We start from the raw sequence: 21,342 nt of genomic DNA on the forward strand, positions 1-21,342 counted from the left end.
GTAAAATATTTGTGTGCAAAAATCTTGCTAACTTTGAGTCATTGTTAAAAGTGTAAAAAGTACAGAAAATGTACTGCTACTGTTTGTGAAAATAGATGTTGAAAACTACTAAAGAGTAAAAATATTTTTGAAGAAATGGTTCTGGGGGAAAAAAAAAAAAAGTAAAAATAAAAATTTAAAAAATTTAAATTGAATTATTTTTTCTAATTTTTTTTTTCAAAACATTTTTACTCTTTAGTAGTTTGCAACATCTATTTTCACAAACAGTAGCAGTACATTTTTTACTTTTTACACTTTTTAACAATGACTCAAAGTTAGCAACATTTTTGCACACAAAACAAAACATTTTACCTTTCTAAAATTTACAACATTTACAATAGCTCTCAAAGGTTTGTATATAGTTTATTTTAGGTTTACATGCATAATTCATATTGGGGAAGTTTCCTGTAGGCAAGAGTTTCTAAATTATTTGGGTTTTCTACTTTTAATTGACTTTTAATTAATTAAATTAATTAATTAATTTTAACTCTAGTCATTTACCTGCAATTTTCTCAAAATTCTACTGTTTACTTATTTATTTTTTGTAATTCACAACATTTGATATTACTTTTGGTTTTGAATTTTCCTTTTACCCTTGCCTATATGGAGGATGAAACACGAATAGAGTAATTGAAAAGTTAGGTTTGGGGGCAATTTAACCTTGATAAATCTGTCTCCTGCCTGCTCAACATTTATTCACCTATGCAATTTTTAGGAATAATAAATTTAATGCTTTCGAATAATATATTTTTTCATGGTTTTGGATAGGTGCAATTTATTAGCAGATGCTCTTAGAATTTAAATGATATTGTAAATTAGTTCGCAGCAACAATTATAATTTTTATTTCTTTGCAAAAAATTTCTTAGCTAAATTTTAAATTTTATCATTGCATTTGCTTTATTCGAATAGAGAATATTTGTTAAAGTCAAATTTCATTCCTTGCAGCAATGGCGCAAGAAAAGTATTTAAATTTAATTTAACTTTATTTTTTTTTTTTGTGAAACTATGTTTATAAAAGTTATTTTAAGTTTAATCACCTTTCCTATCTCTTCTAGCTTCAGCTTACAATTCCGTACCAGAATAAGGTTTTAGAATCGCATTAAATGCAAATGAGAAGCAGGGTAGTATTTAAGTCGAAGTTCACTGACTTCGAAAGGGAGAATTAGATTTCCTGAATAGCGCGCGTTTGCCTTTTGGCTACGTCTCTCTGAGCTGTTACTACGCTCGGCAGTATTACGTGCCTTTAATAGCTTCACTAGCTAATTTAATATTTCGGCCAACTAGTTTAGAAATTGTGTTAGCTTCGGCTAAATCTCTTTAGTTAGTTATTAGTTAAGTTCTTATTTCTTACATTCTTGAGTTTAAGCCCAAGTGGAGGCTTTGTTGTAGTCCTGAGAAAGGGGCCATCTGCTAATCTTTATTTTGAGCAATAAATGATAATTAACCCTTCTTGAGTGTATGTTTCTGTTTTGGGATTTAAGCGATTATTCGCTTTGTAGTTTACAAGGTTCCTGAATACTTAGTTAATCCGTTACAGATTGTTTAAAACTACGGGACAGAAGGTAATTACCGCCCAAAGAAAACAGTGTGTCTGCATAGGAAAAATAAGGCTGGACGTGCAAATAAAGGACGAGATACAAAAAAGTGTAATTTGGGGTAGTGAAGGACCTCCTAACTTCGGTTATTTTCTGGGTCGACATTTTACGCGCAGCAAGCGCAAAATTAAATTTTAAGAGCTCCGCTTTACAAGTCCAGATGGATACTGTTGAAGAAGAAGAGGGGGCCATGCCAGATGTTGACCTGAACCATCTCTCAGAAAGAGAAATTGGAAAATTTGGTAAGATAACTTTGTCAATTATTCGATGAGAAACCTGGTTTCTGTCAGGTCATGCAGCATGAGATAAATTTTGGAAATGCCCCTCACCCAGTCCGGTTTAAGCCTTATCGCTATGACCAGGTAAAGGAAGAAATTTTAGAAGAGCATACAAAAAAAAAAAAAAAAAAAAAAAAAAAAATTCTGGCAAATAAAATAACATTTCCGAGTAGCAGCCCCTATGCAAGCCCGGTAGTTTCGTAAAAAGAAAAATCGCCTCCCACCCTCAGATCCGAATTCATGGAGGCCGTTGATTACTGTAAATTAAATAGTATAACGAAATATCCAACGTATCCCCTGCCGATAATTGATGGAAAAGAAAAATTCATTCAACTAAGTATATGACTATGCTAGACCTGACGTCAGGATATTTTCAAATTGCGGTAAACCCCGAGGATGTCGAGAAAACAGCTTTAGTAACAAAGTCAGGAGTGTATGCCTTTTTTTTTTTTTTTTTTTTTAATGTCGTTTGGCTTAGGCGGAGCTTCAGCTACATTCTAGAAAGTGATAGATACCATATTAAGACTCATCTTAGGCAAAAGTGCAGTCATCTACTTAGATGCTAAATAGTTACGAGCGAAACTATGAAGCCGGCCTCAAGGTAAATTCGAAGAAATGCAAGTTTGCGGCCAAGGAGCTTGGATATCTCAGGTATAAGATCTCGAAAAAAAAAAAGGAATCGAAACCGATATTTCTAAGATCTTAGCAATTAACAGTTATCCACCTCGTAGTACCACCAAAAAGTTAGCATCCTTTTTGGGCATGTGCTGGTATTATAGAGTTATTCATCAAAGATTTTGCGAAGATAGTTGAACCCTTGCTGGTTTTCATATGCAAAAAACTAGATTCTCGTAGGCTGCAGAAGCGAACAGTGCGTTGGAAGAATTAAAGCACGCATTAATTAAAGTCCCAGTTCTCAAGTTCCCGGAAGGGGACCAGAATTTAGAAATTGCAGTAGATGCCTCTGATTTCGCAATTGGCGCCGTCCTCTGCCAAAATGGGCAGCCAATTGCCTACTTCAGTAAAATGGTGAATCAAGCTCAACGAAACAATACCGGGGAAAAAAAAAAAAAAAAAAAAAACTCTCGCTGTATTACTAGCAAGTCCAGAAATTTGGAAGCGTCCCGGTAACAGTCCACTCAGACCATGCGGCAGTTGGTCGCTTGTCTTCGGGAAAAATCTTTCACCTGCCTTATAAGTTGGACGTTAAAACTATGGAAGTTTAACCTATTCATAAAACACACACCGGGGAAGGAAAACGTGGTCGCAGATGCCCTATCAAGAATTAAGATTGACGAAGAGGGAAATACAGTTAGATGTACGATGCTAACTTCGAGAATAATTGAGTCCTGTGAAACAATAATTTCAGAACTGAAGACGGACATTGAATTCAAGGATATTTATGCATATCTTGAAGACCCCGAACATTTCGACATGTGGACATAACGGCTATTCGAAACAGGGCGGTCCACTGCTAAGTCATTGATAAATTGCTATTTTATAGGAAAATAACTAGTGAGAATCAAGGATACCAGCCAGTGATCCCAGCAAGTCTACGGTTTATATTAGAGTAGCTGCATGATTCGCCCATTTAGGGTCACTTAGATATCAAGAAAACATTTCAAAGGGTCCTTCTTCAATGTGCTCTGGAAAGCTGCGCGTTTCACATCGTTCGCATAACTCGACAACGTGCGTCTACGCTGAAATTTGCATAATTTTTCGGCCATTCGGTGTTGCACTTTCAATGTCACGTAGTGTATATAAATTTGTAAATGTATGCATTTATTTATTGATTTGATTTGTTTTATGTTATATACTAAAGTCTTTGTTTTAGTACTGCAATGTTTTGCCTTAGTTGTAAGTATGGCTTCCTGTCCAAGGATCGTACTGCCCCAGGGTTAAAAAAACGGGCTAGGTCATTCCTTTGTGTGACTCCTCGCCGACGCGATCCTCGTAGGGGTAGTTAACGGGAAGTAATCTGATTTCACTATGTTGCATCTACTCTGACTTCGTATGTTTGAAACTAGCAATTTGGATATCCCGAATTAATTTTAATCACATAAACTGTTTTCTAGTAAAGCAGTGTCAAAGTCAAACTGGCAGTCCACGGGCCGCGTGCGGCCCTCAAAGTAATTTTATGCTGCCTTTTAGGTCTTCTGCTCTCTCTCGAGTGTCGCACTCTTTGTATTAGCATTGTTAGATCCTTCACAAAATGGCTCTCAAGTTATCTATCATAGTTCGTGGCAGCAAATCCTATTCTTCTATAATTGAGCATTTGAATGCCTGGAGGAATTTAGAAGGCTGTTGAGACCATGTGATGGCTCTTACTAAGGCATTCGAAATATATTCTATGGAATTTAGGTCCGGTAACTTCACTAACCACAATATATGACGAATGCCATCTTGTAGAAAAGTGTCGACATGCTGCTCCGCATGACCTCCCGCTGCCATTTATAAAGTCCTCTCAAACAGCTCCGCAGAAAAGTGTCATACACAGTTCAAGAACCTCCTTTCTGCAACATTGTGAGGGCGCAGTACCTCCATAGAAGATATGCAGTGGTGTGCGACTGTCTGGCACAATGCCTTCCTCACGCAAGGCTTCCACTTCCAACCGAAGTGATTGAAATCCCTTAAGTTGGAGGTGTTACAGTGAGGTAGAGGCTCTCTCCAGGTGACGAATCGTCTAAAATTACCCTGTGTACTGAATCTCAGCTTGATCACTGAAGAAAATAAGTCCTCGGTTTCTCTGCCTACCTCCACGAAAAATGGATTTTGTTCTGCTGAGAGAAACTCATACCGCTAGTCGCCTAGCCTAAAGAGCTTGTTCGGTATAGAGCTTCTAAAATATTTCTTATTCTAAAATGCCTTCTGTATACAGTTTTTCTAAAAATATTTGTTCTGGGAATAATAAAGAGGTTTTGAGACAGGTCTCTAGTTTCTAGACCTGTTTTAATAACAGTATTCCTGCTGTAATGAGAACACAAACGGAATTATTTGCTTTCAGGAATTACTTTGACGACTAGCACAAGTGCACACTTTGGAAATTTTTATATTTAAAATATAATTAAAAAATTAATCTACTAATTATTAAAACGGGATGTAATAGCGCAATATCTGTTTCAAATTGTATCGCAAATAAACTCACTGTCTTTTTACAACATACTGCATTTAACAGATCAAACAGTCTCATGCGTTTTTCGAACATCAGCATTACGTGTTATACAAGTAAGATGGTAACTTGGGGGGGGGTAGGTATCTTTAAGCAAACAAAGAACACCATCATAAACATAATTATGTAAAAGTTAATTTGTTAACATATATCTCTATATAAAAATTCTTAAAATTAATATTAATATACAAATATATAGCTTTAGCGCAGATATTAGGCAATTTATTGCGATTGCTTAAATTGTTTACTTAAATCTTTGATAGATATATAGATATACAAAAATTTTAAATAAATAATGTGCTTACAAGCTTTAAAGGAAATTTCATTTTTTAATTTAGATTTTTTATTAAAATATTAGTTTCCTGCCTTCGCGCATAATTTCTCTGAAGGGTTGGTTAGAATTTAAAGATATTTTGATTATTTATATAAAAAATGCACCTGTTAAAAAAGCAAATTACTGTTTCTGATTTTTAAAATTATAACTAAATTAGAAATCATATAAAAACTTCGAATTTATATGGGAATTTTGATTTGGTATATGTGAGCTATGTCAAATGGACAAATATTCTGCTTCTAAAAATTTTTTTAAATATTTTTAATTTTGTATCAAAAATAGTCGATTTTGAATTCTCAAAAATAATAAATATAATTTTTTAAGACAATATAATTAGATCATTTTAATCCCACCTTATTTTATTATTTTACGAAAGATATCAGCTAATAATAGTAATTTGTTAATCCATAATGCAATACATATTTATGTCGATGACGAAGAAGGTATTTTCCTTTTATTGTATTTGGAATATTAAGTAAAAAATGCAAATATAACATCAAAGATATCTAAATATGTGCACAAAATTTTCGATCATAAAACAGTTAGAAAGTCACTGAAATTTAAAATGTGCTTATATTTTTGACATATTTTGATATCTTAAAATTTTAATTTATTTAAATTAATATATACTTTATGTGTTATAACTGAAGACTATTTCGCTTTTTAGAAATTTCTGTTTTTATTTCATTATACTGTGATTACGCGCATGTCGTGTAATATTTTATCTGAAACTTTGTGGAGAGACATTAGATATTTTTTGGAAGCAGGCAAGATGAGAAATATGCAACGCCTTCGCCGGGAATCGAACCGCGGACCTCTCGATTGCGCGCTGAGCGTGCAGACCACTACGCCACGAAGGCTCGCTAAGAAGGCCGGAGAAATACCTTATAACTTATATTGATAAATGTTTTCAGTTATTAAACAAAATTACTGTGTGTTAAGGAATAATGAAAGTCCGTACACAACAACACACACAAACAGCACAGCGTGGCAAAATAGCTTTATATAATTTCAGTAATATAATTACATGATAATTACACTTAAGGAACATAGATTAATTTCCCTTCTTTTTATTTGTACATATCTGCATAAGTACATGGCATATCAGAAAAGAAGAGATAAGTTAAAAGATACTTTATAATTGCTATCTAGACTACTACATATAAGCATATAATGTACAATTAAAACATCACATGAAATATATAAATATTCAAATAGTCAATTGTGATGCAAAATGCTTAGTCTTACATATTAATATAGAAAGTTCTGTACAATAAAATTCACTGAACATCGCCTGCAACTCTGTGGCCTTCTGTTACATAACATCCAAATAGTTAAGCCTGTGAAATGCATCACTCTATGCAAGAGATGCTTATTCTATCCTCTTTAAACAACGGATAAAATTAACTTGAATAAACAAGTCTAAATTATTTGCATATTTTGTTCCAGACCAATGAGTTCAAACGATTTTCTTTAAAATGAACAATATAACAATTTTAATTCTTGAATAAAAATATACGAGATAGCTTTTTGAATGATTGCACATTATAAAATGCGATCCGCAGACTTCATTATAAAAGCGAAAGCCTGTTTAGAAAAATAAAAATATTACATTAAACAAATAGCAATTAAATTATTTAATTATTCTTCAAGCCCAATGTGTAATGAACACAGAATAAATATCTTCATTCTTTGGTTAAGGTTTTAGTTTAAAGAATTTCTTTCTTTGGCTAAGAATTTAAATTTTGAAATGGTGTTTAATATCAAGGAATATGCATATAGACGGCTATTTTCAATTGCCTATATATTTCAGTCAATGGAATTTGCTCTAAACTTGGTCATATTGAATTATGATATAAAATTTGCATAATTATGCGATATAAATATTAATTTTCAGGGTAAATGCAAAGAACTAAATGTTTGAATCATAAAATTTACTGCTAATGTTTCCCTAATATCACTAACCTTTCCTAGTATTTAAAAAAAATGTATGATCACTAAATACAGTTCTTTGCACATGGAAAAATAGTTAGTGCAAGATAACACATTAAAAAAATTCAACAGAATAAATAACATCAAGCTTTTCAGAAAAATTAGGTTTTAATAAATAAAACGCAAAATTAGTTTTTAATAGCTAAATAAAGGAACTTTTAATCAGAATTCTTGTTTTTATACCAACATTTTGAATTTCTCATTTTTATAAAGCTTGTACACATAAATTATTTACATCAATACAAAGCGTCCTGCCACTAACAAAAATAATGTTATTTTCTTGCAGTAAAGGGCAGTATACTCCTACAGAAAAATTCTATTAAGCTGAACTATAAATTTGTATCCACTGCTATTAAACAGACACTAGATGCTTTAAGACAGATGGAAAGTAACTGGCTTAAAGAAAATTTGTTAATAAATATCTTATTAAAATATTTTACCTCTTTGAAACCATATTTTAATAAATAATAATAAATAAATAAAAAAAAAAAACTTTTACGCTTTAAACGAGAAATATATTATTGTGGTACTAGAATAAGAGCATGAAAAGGTATTTCTTTGTTTTTTCAGTATACCTTACAATTCGTTGAACAAAGTGATGTAACTATAGCAGCTGATATACTGCTCATGAAACGACAGAGTGATAGTCGTTCACAAGGCGTTGCAAGAAAAAAAATCGTAAGAAGATCACTTATTATTTTAAATAAGATGATAGGTTTATTTCTATACATGCTGCAGCTTAACGACATTTTACATAGTTATTTCTCATCTGAGCAGTCGCTCATATTTCAAAATGATACCCTGGGGCCGGGAAGAATAGCTATAAGAAATGGTTTTGCCCCCCCCCCCCCTAATTATTTCAAGATCGGCCCTAATATATTACTTTTTAACTAATTGAAATGCTTAAGGAATAATAACCCAAATTAAATAAAAAAATGAATGCAGTAAAATATTTTGATTTGTATTATAATGTTTTTAAACTTTATAGAGTTGTACAAAAATTTTTACTAATCAACACTGAAGCAAATTCATTTTTGATTAGAAAATAATTTTATAGATACTTAATAATAAAACAAATATAAAATTCATTTATCATCATTCTGAGATAAATGAAGTTTTGCAGATCATGAAAGAGAGGTGCGAAAATTATCATTAAGTATGTCTTTGGTTAATATTGCTTTAAGCACATAAGACTGACGATAAAATATACACCTTAATAAATAAACATACTTGTATATTACATAAATATATTTTATCACTTAAAATAACAAATAATGCATAGCACATAGCTCTTTGACCTATAAAATCATTCAACAATAATCTGAAAATTTTTCTGTAGAAGATGAAAAGGAAAACAGTGTAGAGGACCTATACAATATACTCTCCCTTGCTTACCTTAATAATGTGAATAAATGATGATGGCATACATGTGAATATAATGATTTTCCTTTCTGCTTTCCGAACTGTAGCTAAGATGCAGTATTTTAAACAAATGTTGTAAGCACTTTTCATAAGATATCGTCATCTGTAGAGATATATCACATCAGGTACTCTTGAGTTATAAAAATTACTGATATATACATTATTATATGTAATATTGGAGCCTAAGTCTCCAAACAAGTGTTTCATATTTGTTATTGTGAAAGACATAATTTTTCTAACAAATATTCTGAGAGTAGGAAAACAAAACGCGAATAAATAATCAAAGAGCATTGACTATGCCTCTGTGAGCATATGATCCAATAAATAGTAAAGACATACAGATAAATGAGCCTACATTGAAGTAAGGATGAGAATGACAATAAAATAAATGACTGGATGAAAGCGCAATATACTTAACAGGTGCATAAGAAATGTCAACAACTGTTCTCCAAATTCAGCGAATTTCTTCAGAGAAAATTCTAGAAACGATAAAATTGTAATGGTTTGAAAAGCTGTTCTAAACAGCAATTAAAAATATATATATAAAAAAAAAATAATAAAAACAACTCTCCCTATTGGTGGAATAAAATCACGTAACGGAATAAATTCACATACGACGGGTATTTTATATTCAAAGCATCTTCCAAATTTCAGAATATTTGCAATCCATTCCGTTCTGTATATATTCTGTGGTTTAAGCATCGGAAAGAATATTAAGCTACTAATGCTACATGACTTTTCATATCCCTCCTCAATACTCTCTGTCATTTCAAGTGAATGTTTTAAAATACATATGCAAAATGTTGTAAAAGATAGATAAAAGAAATTAATTTTACCGCGTAGATTTGTGTAAAAATAAATGCAAACTAGAACCGAAACTTGAGTTTCAGTGTAATGGATTCAATGTTCTGTGGTTACAAAAAAGTATTAAATATTCAAGTTTGCTTTTTATAGCAATATCTTTCTTATATATTGCACTTTGATTTCCAAGCAAGCTTTCTTGCTCATGAACTTTAGTTAGAAAACCGCAAAATGCACTGAATTTAATTTGTGTAATAAATTTCTGAGGCAGAACGAGCTATTCATACTTACATAGCATTTGTATAGCATTTTTACAAGCTTTAGTGATATTTATATCTATTACTACATTTAGTAAGTCATAAAATTATACATACACAAAACGTCCGTTAATTTATATAACACTACTTCTGCTTATGCCTAATCCTGCTGCAGAAATTATGGCCAGTACCTCAAAATGCAAGTTAAAAAAAGGATGATTGATGAAATTGGAATGAATATGTAATGTTTCTTATAAACTAAAATACCTAAAACGTTGACATATAATGCAATTGACCATTTGTGTTGAAATTATTTTATTGCTTGATAGATTATCATTCGCTTACTTACATCTTAGAGAAATGCACATACATGATAGCGTTTCGTTTTGCGTTAGGAGAGAATCAGTAAGATATGCATTAACTACATTTGGTAGTTGTTTTTGCAATCCCCTTCACATTTCCCTCACTCTCTATGATGTTACCGCTGAATTTGGAGAACATGGCAAAACCAATATACACATATGTACACTAAACATCACTAATTTCGATATTTATGATAACCAAGATTAATGACATGTACCATTCACATGATGTTAATCTCAAGTTGAAGAAACAAAATTTTAAAGAATGACAAGTTGGGGTTACGGTTTATATCTAGGTTCTTAGAGAGCGATAGTTTACATTTGCAAAAAAATTTAAGGGATGAAATCTTATTTCAAAATAATGAAATAAATCTTTAAATTATTAAATTAAATGAGAAAAACGGGAAAGAAAAATATTTTCGACTAGAGATTAACTTCAGTATCACATGTAGCTTTTACATATGTAATACATAAATGATGAAAATGCAGACAGTTTCACGATGAACAACTCAGCGTGACAAATATTAACAATTTAAAAATAGGACACATACTTACTTTCACAATACATTTTACTAGAATCTAACGTAGTTGTATATTTAATAAAGGCTTATACATGATGCATTATAAAATCCTGCTTTGGCATCTTTTAAAAATCCAGCTTATATCAAAAACCTTACTGGAAGCTCGTTTAAGGCTTTGTAAGGCTAAAAACTGCAAATAGCAGACAGTTGTTAAATGAAAGTTCTAATAATTCTTGAATGAAGTATGTAATAAACACTTAACGTATTACTCTCGGCACAGATGTTATTTCTTCAAGAAGAATCTATATGCTCAACCACATGGAAATCAGTCTCATAGGATTCCACAAAAATATAAGAATTCAAATAATCCTAGTTTGCTTAAACTTCATTTTATCAACTAAATATTATCATCATCACCAAAATTATAACCTAAGATTAACACTTTCATCTCAGTATTAAATACTATTCTTTCTTCTATCAGACTTAAGTGCGTACTGCATTCAGTTCCTTTCGCGTAACTAAAAGATTTAACATTGAGCTCTAACTCTAATTAGACAACACAAATAAAGAATAATAAAAAGCGCTTAGTTGCCATTTCTTCTGCAAATTTTCTTGTAATATAGAAAATAATAAGGCACCAAATTGAGATAAATTTAGCTCTAAAGAGATTTGAGAATGAGTGTAAATGGAGTCAATTTCTTTTTTAAAAAGTAAAATTCCTTTTAATTAGAAATTTAACCGACACGCTCGGCATTCATATCTGAAGTCAATTATATATAAACAATATTATCAAAACTAAATCAAGCAGTGAGAAATTAAACTATGGCAAATGAGTATTACAAATGGCTATTGGATTGAATCTTTAAACATCTTCAAAAAATTCATACATTAGTTCAGTCTGAATTCGTTCTCTTCTTTCAAATGAATTTTCCTGTTTAGCAAAACTCTGATTTAGTCCTTTCACCAAAATTAGTACATTTGGTTAATAAAGGATAAATTTAAAAACTTATTGAGCTTATATTTAGATAACATCATTACATTATTTTACTTAAGAACAGATTGTCTGAAATACGAAATTTTTTAATTAAGGGCAGTATGCTCAGAATAAAATATATGAGTTTATCATGTACGCAGTCCTAGTACATAATAATTGAATCGTCGATAAATTCTAGGAAGAGCAGACCAAATTTACAAAAGCTTTATATGTAACTATGCAGGAACTTCAGATGATAGTACAATATTATGGAATTGGCCAATGAAAACCCTTTGCCATTTAATTTCCCAGAAACAGAAAAAGGAATTTCTATTTTGTTAAACGAGGGCTGTAGTTTTATGGAACAAATAGGACAGATTAAAAAAAAAAATCTGAACAACATTTACAGAGAAATGTAGAGAAAAAAGATTACTGTTTTTACATCATAAACCTCAACAAGCAACGGACTTGTCAGCAATTTCTCTTTCAGAATGCTGCATGTTGCCACCGAGTTTTTGTGTAGTCTCTGGCTTTCCATAAAGACAGCAGGACCAAATGACATAACAGGTAGCAAAAAACTTCGGACATATTTCACTTTTCGAATGATATTTTGCATGGATTAACTATGTTCTAACATCTGGTCTTTCCGCCTTGATAGTATAAGTGATTATTTATGCTGCAAGAGAAGCTTTCGATTTTCGTGGATTTATTTTCGAGCTCGCTTTTAATTAATAATCATAGTTGGCGCAAACGGAAATATGGAAGGCAGAAATGTAGTTCTTGTAAAAGTGATAACTGTTTTCCTTAAATTAGCTAATTTTGTACTGCAGCCATTAGGTGCATAGTAACTTCAACTGGTTGAACATGATGCTGTTTTGAGCTTAGATTTAAGTATTCATTCTAAATAATAATCTAATTCGATCTATTTTGAAGTATGATAAAATTCAACGATTAAAAAAAAAAAAAAAAAAAAAACTACAGTCTCCCGCCCTCCATTTTTGGAAGTAGAAGTTTCTTATTACATGGAAGAAAGCAGGTCATCAAGTTCTCATTGGTACAGCGAATTTCCTTTCATGTTTTTTTATTATTCTTGGTAGGCAAACTGAATACTGACATGAGCTTTACAGATAAAAATAATTATGATAAAAAGAATCATTTGACACCAAATACACTCATATTGCTTTTGCTTTCAATGACTAAAGAGTCATTGCATACGAGCATCTTGGGGCTGAGCAGGATAAGGCACAGGAAAATGAGCTGGGGCCCCAGTGGGAATAGCCTGATGATGAGGTGGTGGCTGTAAGGCATAAGCGTATGCTGCTGATGGAGTAGTTGGAGTCAAATACGGTGGAAGGGCTGCGGCAGCTGAACCGCCGCCACTGCCATGGGGATGATGATGTCCGCCAGATGTAGATGCTAGAGTAGCAAAGGGAGCATAGCCTGCTTCTAATCCATTGGCGAACTGAGGTGGGTAAGCTGCGGCGTAGTCAGCATAGAATGGGTTGGCTACCGCAGCAGCAGCAGCTGCTGCAGCCGGAGACAAAGGCGCATGTGTTGGTGTCGGACCAGGCAAGATAAGTCCAGGAGCTGGCAAGTAAGCAGACGGATATAGATAATGAGGAGGCAAACCACTAAAAAGTAAAATAGATAATTTTGCATTATGCATACTTAAATATTTAAAAATAATGCAAACATAATTATTCCGAATTACAAAAATACACAGTATAAGAAGACTGTCGTATAACATTTCTGTTGCACCTGAATTTTCAGATGAATTATTCTGTTCAAAAGAAAGTAATCCATTGAAAATATAAAGCAAGGTCTTTAAATCCTTTCTTAGATTCCATATGGATAATCAAAAACATCCTATAATTTTGCCTAAGAATCATATGATTACGCATTTAATTATTAAGCATTAGTATGAAACGTATCTTCAGACAAGTACTCAACTATTCATTTCTGTCAAACGACAGAGATTTTGAATTGTAAGTGCTAGAGATATTATTAGAAACTTTTAAACCAATGTGTTATCTTATGTAGATTTCGAGCACAAAATGGCAGCTAACGGCAGATTTACCAGCTTCAAGAGTTACCCAAGAGCTTTTTCTCGTATAGAAGCTGATTTTGCAGGGCCATATTATGTCAAATATCGTGCTGGTAGAGGAATTAAAATCTTTAAGTGTTATGTACCTCTATTTGTTTGGTTTACTACCAGAGCAATACATTAGAATTAACTGAAGACTTTTCAATAAAACCATTTCTTGCTAACTTAGAGAGAAAAGGTTGTGAGATTCATAGTGATTGTGCAAACAGCTCGTAAAGGCAAACCATGTGAAATTCCTAGCGATTATGTAATGAATTTTACAGGATCCAATGAAGAACTAAAGAAAGCTTTATCATCGTGATGAACACAATCAGAGGTACATTTCTTTAGAGAATATTAAGTGGTTATTTTATTCACCCTCTGCACCTCATCTTGGAGGATTTTGAGAAGCAGAGATTAAAATCTATAAACACCACTTTAAGCAATGTTTAGGAACACTTCTTCTAACATATGAGAAATTTTTGACTTGAAAGAAGTTTTGGATTATATTGTGATATATTTTTTCACGAACCTCTGTTCACAGCTTTAAGTAAAATATCTCTTCCGATTTATCAATTTTAGGCAAAATGTAACACGTTGTTACATTATTATTATTAAAGTATTATATACTAAAACTGAAAAGTTTCGGATAATAAAACTGAATCTTGTGTTAATTCTAGGCCACTACTACTAGCATCAAGTGACTGTAATCACCTGGAGGCTATAATACCAGAACACTTCCTAACGGGAGTCTTTCACTCTTCCAGAACCTAACCTAATTCAAGAGAAGCTACAGTGATCAGTGGAGGAACTTGCAGAGGCTGTTTCAACGCTTCTGGAAGCGCTGGAATGAATAGTATTTGTCTAGGTTGCAGCAGAGGTAGTGCTGCAACCTAAGTAGTGCACGTTGCCACGAGATCTAAAAGTTGGTGATATGGTATTGATTCAGAACGGGAACCTATTTCCGCTACGCTGGAAATTAGGCAGAATTATCAAAGCGTATCCTGCAATGGATGACAAAGTTCTAGTGGAGGTCTTTTACGCTATCCCAATGATGAAATGAAGTGACCCAGCTATATCCTTGACCATTTAATTCTTGATAGTAGAGACTTTATCTTCCTATTTTCAGGAATATTTATTTTTTATTTAATTCTGATTAGTTTATTATTTGAACATCCTTGGGGTTTTAAAGGCTGGGGAAGTGTTTGATGCTATGCAAATAGTATTTTTAATCGCTAAGCTGAGGAGCGGTGCAAAAGCAAATTAGTTAGATTTTTTAAACTTGCGCTTGGAGCTTCAGTTGGTAGATGTTGGAATTCCAACCGCGTAGATGTTCTTTTGAGGCATGTTTTCATGAAGCAAGGTGGAATTCGAGTTTTCGCCGCGTTTGGGGAGTTGCTGTTCTTCAACCAATATGATATCTCTAAGAAGCAAATAAATAAAATCCGGTCAAGATTATGAGCGTATAATTTCTCTTTAAGTTCTAGTGAATGTATAAAACAACAAATCTACAGAATACAGTCCATTAATTATCAGCAATGGAACTGATTTACCAGAGTTCTGAAGTTCTGTAAACAAAAAGGTGTTATAAAAGTCATTCTCTTACGCAGCTGGATACAATTGGCTATCCTATTTAGATATTAGAGAAATAATCTTAATATAGGCTTCATTATTTTATATTGAACTCTTATTACAGTGATTCTATATTTTTCCACAAAAATCTGATTTCCAAGCGAAGTATTACTTCCAGTTATATAGTCAAAATCTCATATGTTGTTCTCAATCATGATTGTATTATGCATCGTATATACAAGTTTTAAATATCAAATTTCAGACGCTTAGGAATAAATTATAATTTACTTTTTCACGAAACTTCAAGTAAAATATCTCTTCCGATTCATCACTTTTAGCCGAAATCTAATTTATTGTTCTCATTGATATAAAAGTATTAATATTAAAACTGAAAAGTTTCGGATAATATTTTAATACAGTTTTTCATTAAAAACTGTTATGGGCTTCAAATAAAGTACCACTTCCGATTGTCCAATTTTATCTAAAGTTTAATCAACTTTGAATGAATGCAGAAAGCTTAAATTCAGGAAATAGAAATTTTTGAAAGTTTGAAATAAGAGTTACCGTGGATGAAAAATTCGAGCTTTATTCACTGAAAACTCACTACCGAATTTTTCGACCGAAAACATTACTTCCCTTTACTTGTGTATATTAGGCTGGAGGAAATGTTTTAGTACAAAGCAGCAGTTTGCCCTAAAGGACTATTAATTTCGTTTTGGCATTTTGCGTCGGTTAACTTTAAAAGGCTGTATCACTTGTCAAATCTTTACCACCATATATTATCGCCCTGTCTTATATTTAAAGAAATTAAATAATGAAGAATCTGCAAAAACGTATGTTTGTTTCTCGCATTGTGATAAAACAACGGCAATCAAAATTTGAATAACGTAATCTTCCATAGACTATGGGCATGTGGAAGCCCTAATTTGAATTTAAAATTTGCTTTATTATCGATTTAAGATTTTTTAACACTTCAACGAATTTTTTATTAAAAAACTAAACGATTTCAAAGCGAGCAACGGCAACACTGTACGAAAAAAAAATTGTATCTCCAACGCGCGAGACTCTGTATCGGAAATTCTAAAGATATGCTCATTTTAAAATTAATTTGCAATATTGCTGTTGAACTGAATTTTATAGTTTGAGTACGTAGAACATGATGTTTAATAAATACAGGTAACACAAAAAATATTTAAAAAACGCCCCTTTGGATACAATTTAAAATCTGAAACCTTTCAGATTTTTTTTTTTTTTTAAGGGAAAAAAAAAAAAAAAACACTATGGAATAGGACATTTTTTTTTTATTAAACAGTTTTATTCTTCAGATTTTTCTAATGACATGCAAATTTTGTTATGATAAGTAAAATATATCCGGAGCATGAACAAATAATGTCGTACTTATCAGACTCAAACATTTAAATGGTTCATAAGAAGTTTGAATTATGCATAAATCTAAAAAAGCACGTTCGTGTAAGCAATGTTTTTGTCATGTACATCCAGCCTTATAGCTCAGAAGGAAGAAAACAAATAAATCGAAATAAAGCATAAATGCCCATAATACCAGTAATATGGATATAAAACAAGTGAAACTGAAGAGGAGAATGAAAGGGAATGAACCTATATTTTAGCTAATACCCATTTGCTTATGCTCTCGAAACAACAGAACCGAAGATTTGTTTCACAATGCTAGTGACTAAAATAGGTACATCGGAAATAAAGCAAATAACAGTATCGTATTTATTTTATAATGCAATATAATGGGAAGAAGATAAATTTCCAGGTAGCTTATGATATAAAGCGTGCAGAATTCAGCACACAGAGCTGCCACCTCTGGCAGCAATAACGGCTGTAATTCAGTTGGGCATTGAGTCGAACTAAGCTTGGATGACAGAAATGAGTACTACATTCCATGCAGTTTAAATGCTATGCCAGTGTTCAGCAATTCTAGGGGCTAGCGAGTGGTGGCGTGACAGTCTCTTAGCAACCCATGCTTAGATATTCTCAGTGGGTGAGAGATCTAGAGAATGTGCTGGCTAGGGTAACAGTTCAACACCCTTTGTACCGAAAAATGTCAGGACAGCACGGGCTACATCAGTACCTCCTACATACATGTAGGAGGTACTGGCTACATGCGGTTGTGCATCTTCTTGATGAAAGATGGCGTCACGCAAGCCTCGAAAATAAAGCACAGCGACGAGTCTTAACACGTTAGAAATTATAACGTTTTTGATGAAAGCAAGCTGGTAACGTTATCAATTCCCAGACTCTTTTTTTTTTTTTTTTTTTTTTTTCCTTTTTTCTTTAGGTTCTCGATATAGCTGAAAACGTCTGTTTCCGTAACCGTGTGTCCTGTTTGCATATCAAGAATGTTGTTAGTGATAAACTGAGTAGCATAGTAATCTGCTAGGGACTTTCTCAGTTTTCGTGTATGCGATCCTGGTGGGGCCTTTAATGGGCGGAATATTCGTGTAGCATCTTTTGTACCTCGAAGTGGCTTTCCATATTGAGTTATCATCGGTAGCAAGTCCTTCAAGGCAATTAGCCCAGGATTTACGAGCATGTTTTTTTAGTAAGAGTACAGTTATGACCTCCTGATGTAATGCGTTTAGGATTCTTTAATCATCAGGATACCCTGAGCGTTGCCATACCTTTCTTGCATGAATTTTTACGTTTTTATTATGCTTGATTTTTCTTTAGGAATTGATTTTGTATTTGCATGATACGCCGTTCAGAGTTCGTTAGTGAAATTTTCTACTAAAACATCTAGCTCATCTCTTGTGTGTATTGTACTGTTACTGTAGTGGGTGTGGTTTAGAGCTTTGGGTGTAATTAGACCAATTTATAATAACAGCTCCTTTGTCTGGTGTGCTATGGCGACTAATCTCCAGTTCGATGGTGACTGGGTTATGATCCGAAGATAATTCATCTAAGGATTGAATGCTGGATGAAGTTTTGATGTTTTTAAGAATGAAAACATTCCAGCGTAGAGGCTGAGTTAGGGCCACAGCGTGTTGGGGTGAGCGGAGCTTCAATATAGAGATTGGCTGAAGTAGCAAAGTTATAAATATGTTTTCCAGTACTATTAGTTGAATTGCAGTTTCACTCGTGGTGTCTAGCATTAAAGTTTACACCTAATATGACTCTATTGTTGAGTTTAAAGATCGTTGTGTGAGTGTAACATTTAAAATCCTTCTGGATTGACGGAAAGGGGTTGCGCCTCCTCGAATCGCCTCCGGAGGCTGGGGTATTTATTAACCGTGTTAAGGCTGTCTCAAATATGCCAGGTCTGGGATCCCCTTCCTCTGGTGATCTGTCCTTGCGGACATCTGACGTTCTGCATACAATCAAAGTTCCTGACTGAGGATGCGTGACGTGACTGTATGATCCCGCAAGTCCGAGAGGACAACACATTTATCTCCTAGGGCATTAGTGGCATTATCTCCTAGGCGTCTGAGATCCTGCATAGCATTCAGCATGGGCCTTGTGAACTCATCAACTCTATATTCGCCTGCCAGTCATGGGATTCCAATGTTTATGTATTTTTGCCTTGCCGCGAAGTGAGAACTAAATTAATTGAATGAGAAATGTATCTCTAAGGAAATTTGAGGAGATAAGTTTAAATGAAATGCAGCAAAAAATACGTACAATTTAATATTGCGCACAAGGAAGTTATGTGGTGTACACATCAGATGTTTTGATAAAGGAATGAAGTTTTACTCTGTAGTCTAAAAAGACTGAAAATTCCAAAGCATATGATAAACAGCATTTAGTGCTAGGATATGAGCCGATATTTGTTCTAAGGGACGTAACTATTTACAAATTTGTTGTGGTAAATTAAGGAAACATCAAAAGAACATTTTAGGTAATAAGATCATGTTATTCCACAGTAGTATAGGATTTGTATTTTTTTGGAGGAAAACTAAACTTTTTGGCTAAACAGTGAAAATAATATTTAAAAATTGCTCTAGTCAGAGTTTTATTGAACGTATTACAATAGGGCTTGGTGTCTCACGTTCCATCGAATCATGAATAACTAAGCCGGCAAAATTTTTTCTGCATCTCTGCTCACTCTTCTACAAGTATTGGCAGTACTTAAAAAGAAGCGTCAATCTATTTTGCAAATCAGATATTCTGCACAATGTATAAAAAGTATCTGCATGTAAGCATTCTTTTCTTACATATACGAGGGCCATCCAGGAAGTAGATTACGTTTCCGTCTGTGTCCGCTAGGGGCGGGGCTAGCGCGGCCATCTTGGGGTCAGAGCGTTGCGCAGCTCAGTCTGCATCTAGCCGTGCTAGTGAGAGGTTCGTGCTGTGCTCCGTTCAGATACTGCGACGGTTTGAAATGTCTGCGTTAATTGAAAATCCCACGAGCTGCGAGGTGCGCTCAGTAATAAGGTTTCTGACTGCAAAAAACTGTAAACCGATAGAAATCTATCGGCAGCTTCGTGAAGTGTATGGGGACAACATTATCACTGTAGGTGGAGTGCGTCAGTGGGTCATAAGATTTCAAAATGGCCGAACCAATGTTCACGACGAAGATCGAAGTGGGAGACCCAGCATAGTGACCGCCGAACTTCTCGAAAAAGTCGATGCTAAAGTCCGTGAAAATCGAAATTTCACAATAACGGAACTTTCTTTGAGTTTTCCACAAATTTCGCGAAGTTTGTTGCACGAAATCATCAGCGAAAAGCTTGGTTACCACAAGTTTTGTGCAAGATGGAAGGCAAGAAGAGGTAACGAAGTGGTTGAAGGCGCAGGCGGCCGAATTTTTCGACGAAGGAATTTCCAAGCTCGTACATCGCTACGATAAATGCCTTAATTTGTATGGTGACTATGTAGAAAAGTAGTATTTGAGTGTGGCTTTCATCTGTATATAATAAAATTTGTTTCCTATACTTTGTTTATTTTTTTATTCCAAAACGTAATCTACTTTCTGGATAGCCCTCGTAATTCTCATTAGATCTATGATATTTCTTAGATACTGCATATTTTGCGCTCTTTTCTATTTTCTTGCATATTTTTACTTCGAGATTAAAAGTTTATTTCAATAACTTTCAAACTTTGTGAGCAGTTCTTTAATAAGGAAAACTTCAAATAACTATTATTTTGAAGATGAAGACGATTTGTTGATTCTGAAGTTTATTAGAATTTTTTTATTGTTTTACAGTTGTTTTTTCTTTTACTTCTTTCTTTAAACCAAAGTTAGAAACTTATGAAAGAAAATTATTGGTATGAGAAACAAAACTACTACCAGCTAGTATGAGAAAAAATTCATCTCCTTTTCCATCTCAGAAATTTCTTGCTACACAAGAAGTAATTAAGTGGTATACTAAGCAAACAGAAATGATAATCATTCAAAACCGATTCGCATATGTTTAGAGCAATCCAGTTGAAAAGAAGTTCAGGAAATACCTGCTGAAAGTTCAACATCTACTGCTCTTTAAATATCCAACGAATTTATGAGCACAGAAGTAGTATTTATATGTCACCGGGCCTGTTCCTACTAATTATGAACCAAGCGAGTGAGTAAGGATAGACTTAATGGAGAGCAGATTTAGAATGAGATATTCTTCGGAGATGATGTACCAGATTTATTTACAGACAGAAATGTGTTACAACTTTTATTTACATACTGCGTCTTCAGAGCCGTACAGAAATGTTCTTACCTAACATGTCACTATAGAAGTAAAAACAAAAATTGGTTTTCCAAAAATATCAGAATAAAGCACAGGTTAAAGCTTTCATGATTGACATTGTAATTCTGTTTCATAGCTAGATATAAAAATGTTATAATAATACGACATTAATTTTTGGGGGAAAGGGTTTGATGGAAGAAATATGACTGCCGTATATACTGTAAAGAAAAATATCGCAGTCTAAGTATATCCAACAGAAAATTCTGAAAACTGGGACTGAATCGCAGAATCTAACAATACAGAT

The 21,342-nt window shown here is 33.3% G+C and overlaps 1 protein-coding gene across 2 annotated transcripts in view; it reads right to left on the reverse strand.

Moving 5' to 3' along the window:
• Positions 1–6,401: 6,401 nt before the first annotated feature.
• LOC118203724 (RNA-binding protein 24-like) overlaps positions 6,402–21,342 on the reverse strand; it is a 278,308-nt gene continuing 263,367 nt past the window's right edge. For both annotated transcript variants that reach the window (XM_085823680.1, XM_085823681.1), the window contains exon 4: positions 6,402–13,375. In XM_085823680.1, the coding sequence (XP_085679806.1) occupies positions 12,949–13,375 (427 nt within the window). In that variant the 3' untranslated portion in view covers positions 6,402–12,948. The remainder of the gene's footprint in view (positions 13,376–21,342) is intronic.

The sequence above is a fragment of the Stegodyphus dumicola genome, chromosome 9 (assembly GCF_044657685.1).
Source record: "Stegodyphus dumicola isolate Sdum_Otavi_A_Nest chromosome 9, ASM4465768v1".
In the NCBI taxonomy this organism is placed as follows: domain Eukaryota; kingdom Metazoa; phylum Arthropoda; class Arachnida; order Araneae; family Eresidae; genus Stegodyphus; species Stegodyphus dumicola.